Raw genomic sequence first — 19,475 nt, 5'->3', positions numbered from 1 at the left:
GCGCTTCAATAAAGTTAGGTGATTTACCAAGAATATTTATTATTGAGTATAGTGCATAGAGTGTTACCTGCTGTGCTGTCATCAACTCACAAGAGCTTAAGTTCATATTCAGCTGTTCCACGTCTCATCCGGTTGCTGCTAACGTGTCTGGGCTAGCCATGGGAGCTGGCTGAGTCCTTGGGTTTGTCAGGCATGTGCATCACAGGGTGACACCTGAAGGGACTTCTTATCCCCTAATGCTCAAGGCATCTCAGTCTGGAAGGCAGCCATCACATTTCTAAGGTTGGCTACTACTGTGTTGACTCACAGTAACAAGCAGTGGTAAATGTCAGAGGCACATGACTGTGGGAGAGATGGGCTATTCAGAAAGCATGAGCTCAGTTGACAGGTTCAGCTCCACTGGGAACAGGCCTGTCAGCAGAACTGATGAGTCCCTCTCTGAAGCCTCCATCTGCAGAGGGAAATGCAGCAACCAGCAGCAGCTCCTCAGAAACAGCAGAGACTGACCCTACAGTGAGGGCGTGACCTGCACCTGCATCTTCCCACCCACCCAGGCCACTCCCTTCCCGCCCTCTCCTCACCTGCTCCAATCCCAAGGCAGTCCCACACCCACTTGAGGCCTCAGTCCCATCACTGTGATGGGATCTGCATCCCCACCCTACATGCAGGGTGTGCTAAAAGGTGCAGTCCCTTTGGGGCTGCCTCACTTGCACTCTCTCCTAGCCAGCCAGGAGGACCAGGCTTGTCCTGCTGGGGAGGCAGCAGCAATGATGCTCCTTCCTTTCTCCTTGGAAGAGCCGTGGGCCAGTCCGGAGCCCCACATGCCTCCTGGCCTGAACGCAGAACAGGCCTGGGCCTGGGCCCTGGACAACTTCGATGCACTGGGCAGCCACTCATGCCAGTGTCCCCAGTCCTGCGCAGAGGTGACCTCGGAAGCCAGAGCCCTGCACCGTGAGTCTTATGCCAGCCTTGGAGCCAGACCCACTGCCCCTGTCCTATATGGACAGAAGCGCTGCTGGGAACCAGATATGCAGGAACTATTGATGGAGACCACCAAAGACACATGGGCTCTCACCAAGCCCAGTGGAGGCTGACCAAGCCACGAGATGCCAGCATTCATGGAGGAGGACAGAACCAGGCCCTAGCCCGGACGTCCCTGTGGTACAGGCAATGAGGCTGATGGTGGAAGATTTCAGGTGTGCTGGTCCCAAAGGCAGAGGAGCTGATGCTGTCGGGGTTCTGAAGTCTCCTGTGGGCCGTGTTCTCAGTGTTTCAAGTCCTCTTGTGCGTGCTGGCTGGTTGCAGTGCCAGGGGAGTGTCCATTCGTGGTCAGCGTCTCAGGAGGCAGGGGGAAAGGAGGCTGCTGAGGAGGCATCTTTGGCTCACTGGGCTCCTTGGTCATTGGCTGTGCTCCGTTGGGGGGTTCGCCGGCTTGTGCTGGGTGGAGGCAAGGTGGTGGTAGTCCAGCAGAGTATTCGTTGGCAGCAGAGGCTTGATCAGGTGGCTGGTGAGCTTCTGCTGGTTGCTTGGGCTCCTCTTGCTGTGCCTCGTGGGCATCCATGGGCAGCTGGCAGCTCTGTGGGCCTCTGCACCATGCCTGGTGTCGCGGGCAGGAAGCTCCAAGGAGCCCACAGGGACAACACAGCAGCTTCAGGGTCAAGTCGTCGGGGCACCCCCAAGGCTCCCCCAGCCTGGGATAGAGTGGGAGCGCAAAGGGCCCAAAGTGGGGATCTTTCAGGGCAGGCAGCCACATGGGCTCCTCACCATCCTGGGCAGAGTCCCAGGCCTGGCGCACACAGCAGGCAGGAAGCTACTCCATGGCCTGGCTCTGAGAGCTGTGTGGCTTTCCGGGGGCTATTGCCTCACACATTTATAGTGAGAAACAGCTACCACAGCCCAGATTCCTTTGCAAAAAACAGAAATGTCTGCTTGGCTCTGAGGTCTTAGCCAGGAATGCCACTCTGCCCTCAGATGCTCCCCTTTTGCATGCCTAGATTCAGGAAAGTGGCACAAGACCATCCCTCCGGTCCTGCATCTCCGCGGACAGACCACCATCCCTGCCCACTCTGTTGCTGCCGACTCCAAGCATTCCTCTTTGCAGACTTGGGTTTGAGGGACTGTGCGTGTCCTTTTTGGTTTCCACCTTCTGGCTGGTGTCCGAGGTTCATCATCTCTTGGCCAGAAGTGTTCAGAGAAAAGGAGCAGGTGCCACACTGGCTGAGGTAGGCACCGACCACCAGAGGGCAGCAGCACGCCGGGCTGCAGGGGCATTGGGTTGGTCCAGGGTCATGTGACAAACTGCATCCTCAGAGGATCTATCTACTGGTTGCTCCCCAGGCAGGAAGAAGTGATCTTGCTGCCCAAGAACAAAATGAAACCAAATCCGTTTCGATGTGATACGCGCAGCAGCATCTGCTGTTAGTAAAGAGAAAGGAAAGCTCAGGGAGCAAACCAACCAACGTGCCTGTCTACCTCCTTGCTGCCTGTGTCTAGCACACAGCAAAGGATGGCTTCAATCTGCCCATAGGGGAGGCCTGGACTGAGTTCCAGGCTCCTGGCGTCAACCTGCTGCAGCTCTAGGGCGTTGGAGAGTTACTCAAAACTGCAGGCTCGCTCTCAGCCTACCTGTCTGTCACATGTAAATAAAACAGTCGATTCATTTTAAAATGCAGAATGTATCTCAAGATCTGGCAAAGGAAGAGCAAACGCATTTTCTGATACTTAAGAACGCCAAATTGTCAAAGGAGAATTTTAGCCTTAAAAACAAATGTCAACAAAAATCCAAAGATAACCATGACCAGGGCTAACCCAGGAATTAGGGAAGATGTACTTGACTCAAGAAACACGACGGGAAACACGGCAAATACAGAGGTTCAACCACAGAACTGGAAGATTGCGAGTTATCACTTCAGCCCGTGTTCTGATGGAGTGTCATGAATGAACACATTCCTTCCAAAAATAACAAACCAGATCTTCTAAAGCATAATTGTATTGTATTTTGATTTCTGAAAAAGCAGTAATTCATGCACTGAAACTATTGAGATAGGCCACACAGTTTGGAAATTGTTTTAGGATGCCTTGATTTGTATTGTAAACAAACCAGGGATCTCTCAAAAGCAAAGCAGCCTTCTGGGTTTCTCAGAGGCCACAGACAAGACACAGTCTTCAAGAAAACTCCCATCTCAGGGACAGAGACACAATAACAGGTCGGACATGGAGCAGCCAGGACCCAAACCAACATCCAGATGCTGACACTGCAAGCAGAGGGCCGATCTAAAATGCCACAGCGTGGCAACCCCTAAAACTTTGATTTCTAAAATTTCCACTTGATTCATTATATTTTCCATTACTTTGGTGAAGTTTTTTTTTAAGAATTTAATATTAAGCATTTAATAATTTGTCATGGAATTAATTTTTGCTGACTCATCTATTATCTAATTGTGGTGCCAACATATATTTACTGTCCTGAACATTTAGCTTGAAAGTCTCTTGGTTCTTCTTTGGTAGAGTGAGTGATTTTTAATACACAACACCTTAGTATTTTCGCAAGTTATCTGACTCTGGGTAGGATTTGCACATTTTATTTTCATTGGTTCTTTTTTATGATTCTTCAGGGGGTGGTTTCCGGCTTTCCTACTGCCAGATGGAGAAGTCCAGGGTTTGCACCTGGGCCCTTTTGCCCTCAAAGGAGGAAGGAATGTGTCATTATTATAGGATATCAGTAGGTGTTCTTGAGACCTGCACGATTCACTGACACTGCACACTCTTACTGCTGGGTAACTGGAAAAGTCATGACTCTGTCCTCCTCTGACATCACCCAGGACCCAGAAGACGAGGGTCTTGTTACTTCTGGGTGTCATGAAAGTCTTGGGATCGTGTCTGGGCTTCTCTGACAGCACTGCTGGGGTTAGGTGCCAGCCAGGGTGCCTCACCATTGCCTGAAAGGGGGTAAAGGTAGGTGTCTCACGGAGCCCTGGCAGGTGTGGATGGTCCGAGATCACATCATTCCCCTGTGCTGTTTGTTGGTAGAAGCGCATTTTTTGGAAAATTTTCTGTCATGTCCTTTTGATGGATTTTGTTGTTGTTTTGTTTCGTTTTGTTTTTTACAATTTATTTTTATTTGGAATGCAAATTTATAGAGAAGAGACAGAGAGAAAGATCTTCCAAACATGGGTTCACTCCAAAAATGGCTGCAATGGCCAGAGCTGTCGATCCAAAACCAGGAGCCAGGAGGTTCTTCTGGGTCTCCCATGAGGGTACAGGGTCTCAAGGACTTGGGTTATCTTCCACAGCTTTCCAGGCCACAGCAGGGGGCTTGACAGGAAGTGGAGCAGGCAGGACACAAACCAGAGACCACATGGGATACCAACACTTGGAGGTGGATGGCCAATTGAGCCATCATGCTGCCTCCCCACCACCCAACCTCCACTCCCCACCCCGCAACCCTTTGCTCATTTTTTTTTTTAACTAGAGAGAACAAACACTTGTTGGGGTTTTTCTTGTGTGTGCTCATTGGCATTTCTTGTTTGCCATCTTTTTTGGTTCCAAGTTCAGATACATCAGGCCTAAAGGAAACCCTAGCACTGGATGGCTTCAAGGTCCTTAAACAGTTTTGTTCCCTTCCCGTTTAAGAATTTTCTTATATTTGTTTTTCTAGCTGTGATGTCCAGGGATTTGGATTGTTCTTATTGATGGTTGCTGTGCTTACGAGAGGAGGGCGGAGCTAGCTTTGAGCCCAGTATGTCACTCTGATCTCAGATTGAAACCCGGAAAGGACAGCAGAAATCGGGCGCGCCCCCGCGGCAGTGGAGGCACTGCTGCAGCAGTGACGGACATTAGCCATCTTTCCTCCCCAGACAAGGACCGGAGGGACACCACATCTGCTTCCATGTCAGAAGGGGCTTAAACCCCTGCATGTGTCTTTGCTTGTCTTTTCCTGTTCCTCTGTAGCTCCCTTCCTCACGTCTGTATTCCTCCACATGGGGAAGAAAGGCCCAAGGCAGAGTTTCTTTGAAAAAAGACCATCTATCTATATTTTACACTTGCCTACTATGTTCCTTCACGAGTGGTCGGCGATCTAACACTTAGTAGGAGAACTAAAGAAAGTGCTTTTACTATCTTCGCATAAGTCGCAGCCTTACATTCCTTTTCTTATTTTTCTTTTTTTTTTAGAATTTCTTTCTTTATCTGAAAGGTAGAGTGACAGAAGAGAGGTTGGATGAGCTTCTATTCACTGATTCACTGTCGAAATGGCCAAAACACCCAGGGTGGGGCAGGCTGAAGCCAGAAGCCAGGAACTCTGCCCAGTGTCCTCTGTGGGCGGTAGGACATGAGCACTTGGGCCCCATCCACTGCTTCCAAGGCACATTAGTATGTAGCTGGGTTGAAAGTAGACTAGTCGGTCCCAGCGCGATAGCCTAGCAGCTTAAGTTCTCACTTTGCACGCAACAGGATCCCATAACGATGCCTCTTCTAATCCCGGCAGCTCCACTTCCCATCCAGCTCCTTGCTTGTGGCCTGGGAAAGCAGTCCAGGAGGCCCAAAGCCTTAGGACCTTGCACCCACGTGGGAGACCTGGAGGAGGTTCCTGGCTCCTGGCTTCAGATTGGAGCAGCACAGGCCATTGTGGTCACTTGGGGAGTGAATCATCCGACGGAAGATTTTCCTCTCTGTCTCTCCTCCTATCTGTATATCTGACTTTGTCATAAAAGAAATAAATCTTTAAAAAAAAAAAAAGAGAACATCTTTTAGTATCATTTGTAGGGCAGGTTTGGAAGAGGCATATTCTTTTAACTTTCCTTTTTTTATCAATAATTAATTAATTTTATTGCAAAGTCAGATATATGCAGAGAGGAGGAGAGACAGAAATATCTTCCATGCTGTGATTCACTCCCCAAGTGACCACAATGGCCTGTGCTAGCTCCAATCTGAAGCCAGGAGCCAGGAACCTCCTCCAGGTCTCCCACGCGGGTGCAGGGTCCCAACGCTTTGGGCCGTCCTCAACTGCTTTCCCAGGCCACAAGCAGGGAGCTGGATGGGAAGTGGAGTTGCCAGGACTAGAACCAGTGCCCATTTGGGATCCCGGGCATTCAAGGCGAGGACTTTAGCTGCTAGGCCACGCCGCCGGGCCCCCCCCCTTTTTTTTTTTTTTTAGATGTTCTCTTGAAAGAGAAGAGGAATAGCACCCACCAAACCAAAGGCAAATGTGCAGTACATCCCTGCAAAATAACAGAAGACTAAATCAATGAACAACCCATTGCTAAAATGCCTGGACCAAATTGCCACCCATTCATATTAACCCTGAATGTAAATGGATTAAACAAATTAATCAAATGTCAAAGATAAGTAGACTGAATTAAAAAACAAAACCCTTCTCATCAACAAATATCAGGATTTTGATTCTATAACTCAAGGATTTTGATGTTCTTGTTTTTAGTTTCACCTTTTCAAAATTCATTTTCATTAAGTTCTTCACTGACTCATAGATCATACAGGAACATCATTTTCTTCAAGAAGGTTCTCAATCTTCTTTTTTCATTTCTTCCTGAACGATTAGTCATTCAGTAGCATGTTATTTAAATTATAGCATTGTGCATTGCAAATTTTTTTTCTTCCTGTTATTGACAGTAACTTTGTAATGGAGACTAACATATCCAGTAACATGTTATTTACCTTTATGGCATTGTAAATTTCTTTATTTCTTCCTCTTGATTTTGCATTACGGCTTTTCATTTAAGGGGATGTACAGTAACTGTGTAATGGAGAATATCATATCCAGATGTGAGGATACAATGCAGTATGCATCTCTACTTCCAGATCAAAGATGGACTTACAATGAAACTGTTTACTATATCTTGACAACAGGATGCTGGACTCTCTGCCATTGTTCATGCTTGCAATGATGGACATATGACTACTTATGAAGAACTAAATTTTTGTAATAATTTAGGAGAACTCAGTGGGAGGGGGCTGGGACTGGAACAGGGGTAAGGGAAATCCTGGCTCCGAGTTATGGATTGGCCATTTCAGCAGTGAACCAGCAGATGGACGATCCGTCTCCCCGTCTCTCTCCTTTTTTTTTTTTTTTTCCATAAATCTCTTTCCCAATGAAAATAAAGTAATTAAAAAAAAAAAAAAAAAACACACTACTCCAGATGCCTGCATCTGTAGAGCTGGCAGCCAGCTCTGCTGCTAACTCCAGCTTCCTGTTGCTGTGCACCCTGGGAGCCAGCGGTAATGGCTCGAGGACTTGGGCTCCTGTGATCTACTTGTGGATGGAGTTTCTATGAGGGGTGCTTCAGGGGTGAATCAGCTGGTGAGAGTTCCCTATGTGTCTCACTGCCACTCAAACAATAAAAAAAAAAAAAGATACACTCATTTGTCGTTCCATAAATACTTTTTTGAAAGTCTAGCAGGTGGAACATAGCAATAATGACTATTTTCTGAAAGCTGTAATCAACCAGGTACTCACGTACATGCTTCCCATGTGCTACCCCATTTGTTTCCACTACAGAATCATTTGAAAGTTTAGAACACGAAAGCTTAATGAAGTTAAACCATTAGCCTAAAGCATTCAGCTGTCTAACAGAACTAAGATTTCAACTCAGGCTCTTTGAACACAGTGTTGTTAACTGTCATACTATCCTGATATTCTCTGGAAACATATGATAGGATGCCACTAAGGTAACCAAATTATCAGCCACTTTTGATTGTTTTGAAGAATGTATTCCATATAGGCCTGCCTGTCATACTGGCACATTTATACCAAGAGAAGTGTCTTTGAACACTAACTTTTTAGCTACTGATTTCTGAACGCTTCTGGAAGAAGTCACAGTGTCTGGCAGACTGCCATCACTGAAATTCCAGCTCATCAATTACTACCAGATGCTGGTGATGTCACTGCATATCCTGTTGGTGTTGTGTCCAAGATAAACTCCAAAGTTTTTCTGTTGTTTTAAAGCATACAACTTATCCAGATGGGAACAAACAAAGCAGTATGCATCTCTACTTCCAAATCAGAGATGGACTCCAACGGAAAAAAAAAAAGACACTACCTTGAATATGAAATCTTTAAATATATCTTGACAATAGGATGCCAGACTCTCTGCCACTGTCCATGCCCGCAATGTCAGGATACACTTACGTAGCGGAATGATGGACTTCAGATTGTTTATGAAGGACTATACTTTTTTTTTAATTTATTTTTATTGGAAAGGCAGATATACAGAGTGAAGGAGATACAGAGGAAAAGATCTTCCTTCCACTGGTTTACTCCCTGAGTAGCCACAACAGCAAGAGCTGAGCCAATCTAAAGCCAGGAGCCAGGGGTGTCTTCCAGGTTTCCCACGCAGGTGAAGGGTCCCAAGGCTTTGGGCCACCCTCTACTGTCTTCCTAGGCAACAAGCAGGGAGTGGAGTATGAAATGGAGCAGCTGGGATACAAGCTGGTGGCCATATGGAATTTCAGAGCACGCAAGACAAGGATTTAGCCATAGGTTATTGCACCAGGCCCAGGTCTATACTGTTTTAAGAATGTAAGGGAAAATAGTTGGGGGAGGGGACTTAGAAGGGGAGATGAGAAATCCCAGAGCCTTTCGAACTATGTCATAAAATAATTTTTCAAAAAAGAAAATATAGAACTTCTGAGATTACTTTCATGTCTTTTTTTTTTTAAGATTAATTATTTTATTTAAAAGGCAGATTTATAAGGAGAGAGACAGCAACAACTCTTTTCTATTAGTTTACTTCGTAAATGGCTGCAATGTCCTGAACTGGGCCAGACCAAAGCCAGGAACCAGGAATTTCATGGGGTCCCCCATGTAGGTACAGGGGCTCAAGGACTCGGGTCATCTTCTGGGGCTCTCCCGGGTTATTAGCCAAGAGTTGAATCAGAAACGGAGTAGCTGGGTCTTGAACCAGCACCCATGAGATGCCGCACACCAGATGGTAGCTCTTACCCATGACACCACACTGCCGGCCCCATCCCCTTGTTTTAAGGCATTTCTTTATTTGAAGGAGAGAATGAAAATGACCAGGGCAAGGAAGGTCAGAGTCAGTACCCCAGCTCAAAGCTTCATCTGATTCTTCCACAATGGTGGCAGCAGTCCGAGTTAATGTTCCTTTGCTTTCCCAGGCACATTAGCAGGGAGCTGGATTGGAGGTAGAACAGCCAGCCACCGCATTACGTGTCAGCTTTACAAGCTACACAACAGTGCTGGCCCCCAGTGATTTTTTCATGATCCTGTCTCAAGTCATTTGTGCCACTTGGTCATTATCCTTCTTTGAGTTTGGGCTGGACCTAGTGACTTGTTACTACAGAACATGGCAAAAGCAATGGGTAACACTTGTGAGATTGTGATAGAGAAAGACTGGCTTCAACCTTCTTTATTCTTTATCATTCTGATGAGCTCTTGCTGCCACACCATAAGGGAAGCCTAAAACAAAGTTTAAAAGCCTAGAAACAATTGAATTCTATCAAGAACTACCTGGGTACTGGTACCATGGCACAGTGGTCTGGGCCTTGGCCAGAAGCACTGGCACACCTCATAGGTGCTGATTTGAGTCTTGGCTGCTCCACTTCTGATCCGGCTCCCTAATGGCCTGGGAAAGCAGCGGAGGATGACCCAAGGCTTGGACTACGGCATCCATCGTGGGAATCGCAGCAGCTCCTGGTTCCTGGCTTTGGATCAGCCCAGTTCCAGCCATTGTGGACATTTGGGGAGTGAGCCATTGTATGGAAGATCTCTCTTCCTGCAACCACCCCCCCACTGTAACTATTCCACGTAAAATAAATAAATGTTTAAATAATATAATTTTTTAAAATACGGAGATTTCTTGGGCCCGGTGCGGTGATCTAGCGGCTAAAGTCCTCATTTTGAATGTGCCAGGATCCCACATGGGCTCTGGTTCTAATCCCAGCAGCCCGGCTTCCTATTCAGCTTCCTGCTTGTGGCCTGAGAAAGTAGTCGAGGATGGCCCAAAGCTTTGGGACCCTGCACCTGTGTGGATTAGATTCCAGGCTCCCGCCCTTGTGCCATTTGGGGAGTGAGTCAGCAGACTTAAGATCTTCCTTTCTTTGTCCCCTCCTCTGTATATCTTCCTTACCAAAATAAATAAATAAATCTTTAAAAGAAAAAGTCTTCCTCATTCATTTGATTCAATTTGATTGTTCTACAAGAAAAGCAGTCCTCCTGACTGGAATTCTTAAAAAGGCTATTTTTATGGGCAACTTTGTCTTTAAAATACTGTGTGACAGGAAAAATGGTAATGATAGTATCATTTTTTCATATATTTATTCTTATTGGATAAGCAGATTTACAGAGAGGAGAGACACTGAAGGAAAGATCTGCCATCCACTGGTTCACTCCCAAAATGGCCGCAACAACCAGAGCTGAGCCAATCTGAAGCCAGTAACTTCCTCAAGTCTCCCACGTTGGGTGCAGAGTCCCAAGGTTTTGGACCATTCTCCACTTCTTTCCCAGGCCGCGAGCAGGGAGCTGGATGGGAAGTGGAGCAACCGAAACACCCACACGGGATGCTGCTGTTGTTAGGCAGAGGCTTAACTTCAAGGAGAAGTCATCTTAGTTTTTTTTCTTTTAAAGGTATCTTTCCTTTTATATGTGAAAGACTTGTGGCTAGTATAAAGTACTGTTGTAAGGGAAAACAGTACGGGAGGGGGCAGGGCAAAGATGAAGGGCGGGAGGGAGAATCCCCGAGTCTCTGGAATGCATCATGAGAAAGAAAAATTACAAAAAAAAGATCTTAGTGTTTCTGCACATGCCGCCCAGCTAAGAACACACAGACTTCATACAAGGTGCTGTTTAAATCTTAACCCTCAGCACAAGGGCAGCTCCTGCTCAACGTATCTACTGCAGCAGATCTAAGAACGTAGAAATCTCTAATAATCACCTTCCTCACTAATTTCCCAGTCCCTGAAAGAGCGCCTACCACACTGTGGACTTCACCTTCACGCTTATCCGTAGCTATCAGAGCTCTGTCCTGTTGCATCATCCTCAAGGGAAAGAAAAAAAAGAGCATGCCTGACTGTGGAAGAATGAATGAGCCGGTCACGTGCGGCTGTGCGGATCCCGGGCGCCGGCGGGGGCAGCCGCAGTCACTCCGAGCCGATCCCGGGCCGTGCCGACACGTGCCGCGGGCCCCGCGCGGCCGGGGGCGGGCACTGGGGAGGAAGGTCCCCCGGCGGCCCGGACGTGCTCGCGCCCGTGGCTGTCGCAGCCGGCGCCGCGGCGGCCGGGGTGTCCGGGCGAGCGCACGCACACGGAGCGCCCTGGCCGACGCGGGGAGCGCGGGGGTCCGAGCGGCTGCGGCTGGCCGGGCGGACGGAGAGGTGCGGGGGCCCAGGATGCCTCGGCGGGGGCGAGCGCGGGAAGAGCGGCTGGAGGGCGGACCGCGAGCTAGGTGAGGCGGGCCGACCGCGGGCTGGGAGGAAAGTGGGCGGGGTGGGGCGTGGCTGCCGGGCCTCGCGTTATAAGCGCCGAGGGGCCCCGGTGAGCGAGTGTAGCCCGCGCTCGTGCTCTTCCCGCCCCGGCCGCAGAAGCAGCGTGAAGGCCGCAGGCGAGGCGGAAGCTGTGGAGAGGCGGCCGTGTCGGCTGCCCGCGTTCTCCGGGCAGCTCGGTCCTGTGGGGGCACCCAGCACTCCCCGCGCAGCTGCCCCGTCTTCCTCCGGCGGCGGCGACGGCGGCGCGCGCGGCCTGGCTCCCTTCGGGCCGACGCCGGCTCCCCGGGCTGGGCTGTGACTCCGCCCCGCCACCGAGCGGGGCCGCCGGGGCCGTGGGGGGCGTGGCCAGCCGCCCTTCTTCCCGTCGGCGCTCGGAAGGCGGCCGCGTCAGCCCCGCGGAGCCCGCGACGCGGTGACGCAGTACGTCGACGTCGGGGCTGACGCGCAGGCTCGGGGCTGCTCCTCCTTCCCCCGTGTGTGAGTGGCGGCCCCGGTTGGGGCGGGGGAGAAGAGGGAGGGCGGGGGAGGGAGAGGCGACCCGCGGCGTCGTTGTGGGCCGCGGGGGCCGGGCCGCGTCCCCGGGGGGCGGCGGGAACCGGGGCTGGGCGGAAGGGGCTCGGCGGGCCGTTGAGAAGCGGGGAGCCGCTGCGGCCGCTCGGGTGCCGTCCCTCGCCGGCCTGGCGCGCCCCGGCGTCCGGAGCCTCCGGCGCCGTGCCCAGCCCGCTCTCCAGCTCGCGTCTCCCGACTCGGATTAGGTCAGGCTCGGGAGTCCCGCGGCCGCCGCTCCGGCCCCCAACGCGCGGCGGCCCTCCGGCTCGCCTTGCCTTTTCCTCCCTCGCCTTCCTCTTCTCTTCCTTCACCCTTCCCCACCCCCCACCCCACCCCACCGCCCATTGCTTTTCACGTTGCTGGGGTTTTGTGTTGTGGTTGGTTATGGGGTTTTTTGTTTTGTTTTTCTGAATTTTATGCTTCTGTGGGGTTTTTGTTTGTCCGCCCGAGCTCATGGGTGTACATTATCATGCTCCTCTTTTGTAGAGCATCGCGACGGCCATGGAGGCCGAAGAGACGATGGAATGCCTTCAGGAGTTCCCTGAACATCATAAAATGATCCTGGACCGATTGAATGAGCAGCGAGAGCAGGACCGGTTTACTGACATCACGCTGATTGTCGACGGTGGGTAGGCGCGTCCATCCGGGGCTTCGGTTCTCTTCTCCTTGCACCACCGCCGCCCGTGGGCTCCCTGCCGGAGTCCCAGGCAGGCCCCAGGCAGGCGCGTGTGCGTGCCGAGACTGGAGGACACTTGTCAGCCACCGCTTCCTGCAGCGAACGGCTGCTTGGCCTGCGCTCCACGGCATAGGGGGTGTGGGTCACATTTCTTACCTGCTCTCAGCCTGTCCGGCTTACTCCGGGCCCTGCAGTGCAGGGGGTGGGGGGAGGCTGTCTCAACGCTTGGCCGACTTCCTTTCTAGCTTCCCTAGTGGCTTGGGAGGGTGGGGAAGGGAATGTGGCAGATTCCTGAGCACCACCCCCACCCCAAGAAAGTGGGGACTTTGTTGGAATTAGGAGTTATCAAATTAATGCAGGTAAAACCTGCCTGGTTCCTCTTTTATTTTTTTTCCTTTTTTCTTGCCAAATACTGTTTCACCTTTTATGTTATTTTTGTGTGTAGCAGCACATTAATGCCCCTCACTAATTGAAGATAACGGACAGTGTTAGACTCCTGACCCAAACTGGCCTTTGTAAGACTGCGTAGAAAGCAAGCCTTTGAAGTGAAGGTTTGGCTGTGTGTCTGCCTGAGGCTGCCATCTGCCAAGTTACTTGCCAGGAGTACTCTTATTATAGCCCAATAATTTGTCTAGAAATTATGAAGAAAGGTCTATCTGACAATGTAATTTTTTGGCTTATAGTTTTATGTTTGATATTTGTGCTTATGTTTATTTTTTTGTTGTTGTTAATATAGGACACCATTTTAAGGCTCACAAGGCTGTTTTGGCTGCTTGCAGTAAGTTCTTCTACAAATTCTTTCAGGAGTTTACTCAGGAACCTTTGGTGGAGATAGAAGGTAAGTGCGATACTTGGTAAACATAGTAGGCTCTTAAGTTTGTGAAGATAGAATGGGAAGTGGGAGTCAGTATTCCTGTTGGTTGTCTAGGTAAATTGTTCTTTGGCTATCTGAGCGTTTTTAGTCTCAGTAAAGTGCTTGGTAGAACTATCTACCAGAGAAAAGCCTTACAAGGTTGATGCTGGTGTCCAAAGGAATTTTTTAATTTTTATTTTTTTATGATTAGTTTTATGGGCTCAGGGATTTGCCCTTTCACCCTCCTTATTTCCCCTGCCCCACTACTGTTTTCCCCATAGTATAGTCCTTCAGCAACAGTCACAGGTCCATCATTCTACTTATCTAAGTGTGTCCTGACATGAGTTATGGGTGCAGACAATGCTTAGACAGTCCAGCATCCTGTTGTCAGGATACATGTAACAGTTTCATTGGGAGTCCTTCTTTTTCTGGGGAGTAAAGATACTGTATCTTCACTTCTTAGTCCGCTAGTCTCCCTTACAGAGTTTTTCCAGGTGTATATACGTATGTACTTGTTACGTGTATCAGTGTATTTTGCATGAAGGTTATATCAGAACATGAGATTTGTCCATTTATGATTGGGTTATTTCACTGAGCATAATGTTCTTTAGTTGGGACTATTTTGTTGCCAACTGGTAGAATTTCATTCTTTCCTAGTGGCTGAGTGGTAAGGAATTATTTCCATTGCTGAAACCAGTGATGCCTGTCTTGAAATCATGCACTACAAGTAAATGATCATCTTTGCTGAGTGGGCTTGCGGTTCAGGTTGCTGGGTGTGCTGAAGGGTGCAGTGGAGGCCTGCGGTGGCAGAAGTACCAGGTGCACATGACAAGGCCCAATGTGACTCGGGCTGCTGTAACATGGAAGAGCCCAGGGGAGGTGAACTGACGGTGCATGCAGAAGAAATCCTAGATTAAGCCGAGTCTGGCTGGGGCAGAATGAATTATCCACTAGGTATTACTTGAACCAAAAGTGATTTCTATACTTGGTTGACTATTTTTGACAATGATTGCCAAATGGAAGACACTGTGCTCTATATTTTATGTCTCTCATCCAAGACTTGAGCAATTTTTGAAAAAGTTAGTGGTGTATTTTCTAGTGTACATGTCAAGAAACATTGCTCAGCTAATAACAAATTGAGTTCAAATTCACTAAATGCTCTTCACATCACCACCATCAAAATCCAAACGAGTGGGAAATGATTCTGTTTGCCGGCGAGTATACAGAATTTTAGCAGCTTCTCGAGTTCTTCTGTTTTGGTTTGCATCTCTTTTTGCTGTGTATACATATCTTTGTTATGAACAGGTTGCCTGGAAACACTATTCCCTTGGAAAAATTTGATGCCTAGGGGAGTAAAGGAAAAACAAAGAGTTAAGAATATCTTTATTTTGTTATATTTCAGCTTAGTATTCCAACTGTTACGTCTACAGCTAGATTGTTAAAGTGAGAGTCCAGCTGCCAGAGGGTGCTGGGTTTTAGCAAGACTCCATCCGTTCATTCACCTGAGGCTGTTACCTTACCTCAATCACATGTTTATCTCATTTGCAGTTAATAGGCTTGCAATTAATTGAAGTAATGTTCAGAATGCCTCAGGTGTTTGGTGCATTATCAAACTTGAGATCAACAGGAACTTAGGTTGAGTATCTGTTACATGTTTTGTATTGCACTCCAAAAATGAGAAACCTAAGGATCCCATACATTTAATTGTGGGAAAGCACCAGGTAAATGCAGGCCTGGTAGTAGTATAGCAAGCTAATCCTCTGACTGCCACACTGGCGTATGGACGCTGGTTGGAATCCCAGTTCCCATGCAGCTCCTTGCTTATGACCTAGGAAAGCAGCAGAGGATGGTTCATGTCCTCGGGACCCAGCATCCATGTGGGAGACCCAGAAGATCTTGGCTCCTGGCTTACCCAAATCCGGGAATGCTTGCTTGATTGATTGCAGGTTCCGTTGTGGCCCTTAAGGAGTGAACCAGAGGATGGAATGCTCCTTTCAAATAAAAATGCAGAAAGAGTTGTAGAGATTTCTTTTGGAAGATTGTTACTTAGGCAGGAAAAGGGAAAGTTTAGCTTGCTTTGGAAAAAGAACATTTCAGAGAGGAACCTGCTTCTGACTAGAGTAAAAGGGGGAAAAAAACCATGCTGGCCTTTTCTGTCTCCAAATACCTCTGACCACTCCCCAAATGGCCACCATGGCTGCAGGTGAGCCAACCCAAAGCCAGGAGCTTCTCCGGCTTACAAAGTCAGATATACAGAGAGGAGAGACAGAGAGGAAGATCTTCCATTCGATGATTCACTCCCCAAGTGAGCACAACGGCCAGTGCTGTACCGATCCGAAGCCAGGAACCAGGAACTTCTTCCGGGTCTCCCACACGGGTGCAGTGTCCCAATGCATTGGGCCGTCCTCTACTGCTTTCCCAGGCCACAAGCAGGCAGCTGGATGGGAAGTGGAGCTGCCGGGATTAGAACCGGTGCCCATATGGGATCCCGGGGCATTCAAGGTGAGGACTTTAGCTGCTAGGCCACGCCGCCGGGCCCTACATAGTTTTTTTTATAATGTTTTCCACAAACTTTTCTCAATTTCCCGGGTTTCAAAATTTTTCTATATACTTCAGTAATGTCTAGGGGTAACATCCTGTAACCAGTTACTAATACTTCAGAGTGTGTGTGTGCGCGCGCGCTTAAGGTTTATTTATCTGTACTTGAGAGAACAAAAGAGAGAGGGAGAAACACAAGCATATTCCTTCTGGTTCACTCTCCCAAATGGCCACAGCGTCCAGAGCTCAGCCCATCAGAAGCTGGGAACCAAGAACTTCTTCCGAGTCTTGCCATTAGCAAGAATGTTTGATCTAAAGTCGAGTAGCTGGGACTCAAACAGGCGCCCATATGGGAAGCCAGTACCACATTAGCTTACAATATTACCACACCAGGTGCAGTATATCATGTTTGTATTCTGAATGGGATGAATAACATAGTTCCAGCCAATTTTACTGCCAGATTTCTGGACAAACTTTTGGTTATAAGATTTGAGAAGCTATGGGCAATATAAATACAGTGTATATGCCTGAGCAGCGATAAGAGTGGCAGAGTCAAAATGATCTGTCATTGGTGCCGTGTGGTGACAAGGGAGAGGAAGTGAAGTGTTCATTTGTGAGATGGGTAATAAAAAAGTGAGAGCAGATTCGAGAAGGTCACCTGCACTGCTGCTGGAGTAAGTTTTAGATCTCCCCGCAGTGGCAGGTGAAGATGAAGGACCTTGAGCAGCAGCAGCAGTGAAAGGCTGGAGGGACTGCTGGGGCAGAAAGGAGTGTATGACTGTCCCTGCTGTGAAGTGAGCACAAGACCTGTTCAGTATAAAATGTATTGAAGCAATGTGAGATTCGGTACTAAACATTGGGTGTTGTCATCTGTGACTAAGTCTGTTCACATAAATAGATTAAAAAGCATGAGTGATAAGTGACAAACATACAGATGGATGACTAGAAATAGTAAACTTTTAAAAAACTATTTTTGTTTGTTTTTAAGATTTGCTTACTCATTTAAAAGTAAAAGTTACAAAGAGAGGGAGAGACAGAGATCTTCCATGCACTGGTTTACTCCCCAGATGGCCGCAATAGCAGGGAGCTGGCTGGGCCAGGCTGAAACCAGGAGCCAGGAGCTTCACCTACATACTCACATCAGGTTCCCAAACAGCTATCTTCCACTGTGTCTTTCAAGGCCCTGAGCAGGTTGCTGGATCAGACGGGGAACAGCTGGAACTTGAACTAGCGCCCATGGGCCTCTCTGTCGGCAGCTTTACCTTAACACAGCATTGACTGCCTGCTACTCCTTTCAAAGAAATTTACAGGACAGGTGTTTGGCCTAGTAATTCATCTGCAGATTGGGACACGCATATCCCTGTTGAGTACCTGGGGTTGAGTCCTTGCTCTGCTGCAGTTGCCAGCTTCCTGCTCATGAACACCTCGGGGGCAACATCTCAGGTAATTGGGTTCCTGCTGTTGGTGTGGGAGCCCTGGATTGAGTTCTGGCTTCTGGCTTTGCAGGGATTGAGCCCAAACTGTTGCAGGCTTTTGGGGAATGAACCAGTGGATGGAAACTTTGCTGAGAGATAAACTGTTTTTTCTGAAAACCTTATCCTGGCTGCAACCAGACTTTGTTTTTCTGAGTGTTAATAGTACTGGTTGTTAAATAAGAAAAATATCTGTAGTCCAGTATGTAAGGGACCAATACAGTAATTTTTTAAGTTACATCACAGTCCTGGCACATGATGAACACATTATCTGGCATTTGCCATTTTATCCAAATAAAAGAGGTCTTGAAAGACTGCCAGTAGGCCTTTTGGATTTGTCCAAGAAAGCAAAGGAATTAGGCAATTAAATATTTTTATTTATTTATTTTTTTTTATTTCAAAAACAGTGTGGAAGAGGGAGAGGAAGTGACCTTCCATCCGCTGGTTCACTACACACGAGGAGCTACTTCCAGGTCTTCCAGCATGAGTTCATGGGCCCAAGTACTTGGGCCATCTGTTGCTGCTTTCCTAGGTGCATTTAGCAGGCAACTGTCTCAGAAGTGTAGCAGCACAGATTAAGATCAGTACCTACATGGGATACCTGTGTCACGGTTGGCCTTAGCCCCCAATGCCACAAGGCTTGCCCCAGTGCATTCTAAATGCACTCGAGATCCCTGGCAATATTATAAGTTTATAGGTAAAGCAACATGAGTCCTATCTGCAAGAGTTTAGCAAAGCAGTTCCAGTAGAAACTTTAATAAGATTCCAAGTAGAGATTGATAGAATAAGCAGTAGTTCATTCACCCTGGCCTCTGAGGATAATCTAAAAGGGGCTGTGTGTATCAAAAAAATAAAAAAAAAATCATGGGGACTTTTCAGTTAGGCTAAGAGATCTTTGATCTTTGATCTGTGATCACTGAGGTTGAATATTCATTTTCCTGGCAGGAAGGGAAAATGTAAAATCTTCATCATTGCATTCCTGTCTAAAAGCTTTATCACAGACTTAGGAGAAAGGTCTTCTGAATATGACCCTACTTCTGTCACTTTATAACTTTCTTATATACTTTTCCTGTGGATTGAGTTAATACATGAAAAATATTTAAAGCCATACCTCTTATGAAATTAGCATTATACATGCATGTATGATTAAAAATCAAATTGTTTAGGAAATATTTATGCATTGTTTTACTTTTTTGTTTGTTTTTGCCTTTTAAGTTTATTTTAGCTGAAAGAGTTTGAGAGGGAAAAACAGGTCTTCATTTGCTAGTTTACTCCCCAGATGGCCGCAGTCGCCACAGTTGAGCCTGTTAGGAATTGGGCAAGTCTGAAGCGAGGAGTTTCCTCCAGGTCTCCCACATGGGCACAAAGGTCCAAGCATTTGGGCCATCTACTGCTGTTTTCCCAGGCACATTAGCAGGGAAATGGATTGAATGTGGAGCAGCAGGGACTCAGATTGGCACCTGTGTGGGATATTGGTGCTGCAGACTGAATCCTGGCTCACTATATTGCAGTGCTGGCCCTGTTGCACTCTTTAATTTCTGGTTAGAACTATGAAAACACAGCAAAATCTGATTGTTTTTCCCTCAAGCTGCTGCAATATAATACAGAATAACATCCAAAGACAGCAACAGGGAGGGAAACAAAATGGGGCTAACCAAATGAAACTACCCTTTCATATTATCCATAAGTCGGGTTATTTCTACCATATTTGGTTGCATTATGTTGGAATTTGAGTTGTCTTAATATTCCAGTTGACTTCAGACATTTTGAGCTCATTGCTTGGTCTGAAGTATGTAAAAATAGTTTAGTTGTGAATGTTTTATAGCCTTGCATCAGCAAAGTGAAAGAATGTATAGTGTTGGGCCCGGCGGTGTGGCCTAGCGGCTAAGGTCCCCTCCTTGAACGCGCCCGGATCCCATATGGGCGCCGG

At 47.8% G+C, this 19,475-nt stretch overlaps 1 protein-coding gene across 5 annotated transcripts in view; it reads left to right on the top strand.

The window, feature by feature from the left end:
• Positions 1-11,335: 11,335 nt before the first annotated feature.
• Positions 11,336-19,475, top strand: part of ZNF131 (zinc finger protein 131) — a 31,800-nt gene continuing 23,660 nt past the window's right edge. For 2 of the 5 annotated variants that reach the window (XM_058680213.1, XM_004583681.4), the window contains exons 1-3: positions 11,799-11,934; positions 12,493-12,631; positions 13,419-13,520. In XM_058680213.1, coding sequence (XP_058536196.1) covers positions 12,508-12,631; positions 13,419-13,520 — 226 coding nt within the window. In that variant the 5' untranslated portion in view covers positions 11,799-11,934; positions 12,493-12,507. Of the gene's footprint in view, positions 11,418-11,798; positions 12,213-12,492; positions 12,632-13,418; positions 13,521-19,475 lie in introns of those variants that run through there. The other 3 variants (XM_036493800.2, XM_036493797.2, XM_058680212.1) reach the window with 2 other exon arrangements.

The sequence above is a fragment of the Ochotona princeps genome, chromosome 23 (assembly GCF_030435755.1).
Source record: "Ochotona princeps isolate mOchPri1 chromosome 23, mOchPri1.hap1, whole genome shotgun sequence".
In the NCBI taxonomy this organism is placed as follows: Eukaryota; Metazoa; Chordata; class Mammalia; order Lagomorpha; family Ochotonidae; genus Ochotona; species Ochotona princeps.
Note: the sequence above shows the minus strand (reverse complement) of the source record. Positions and strands in the feature narration are given on the sequence as shown.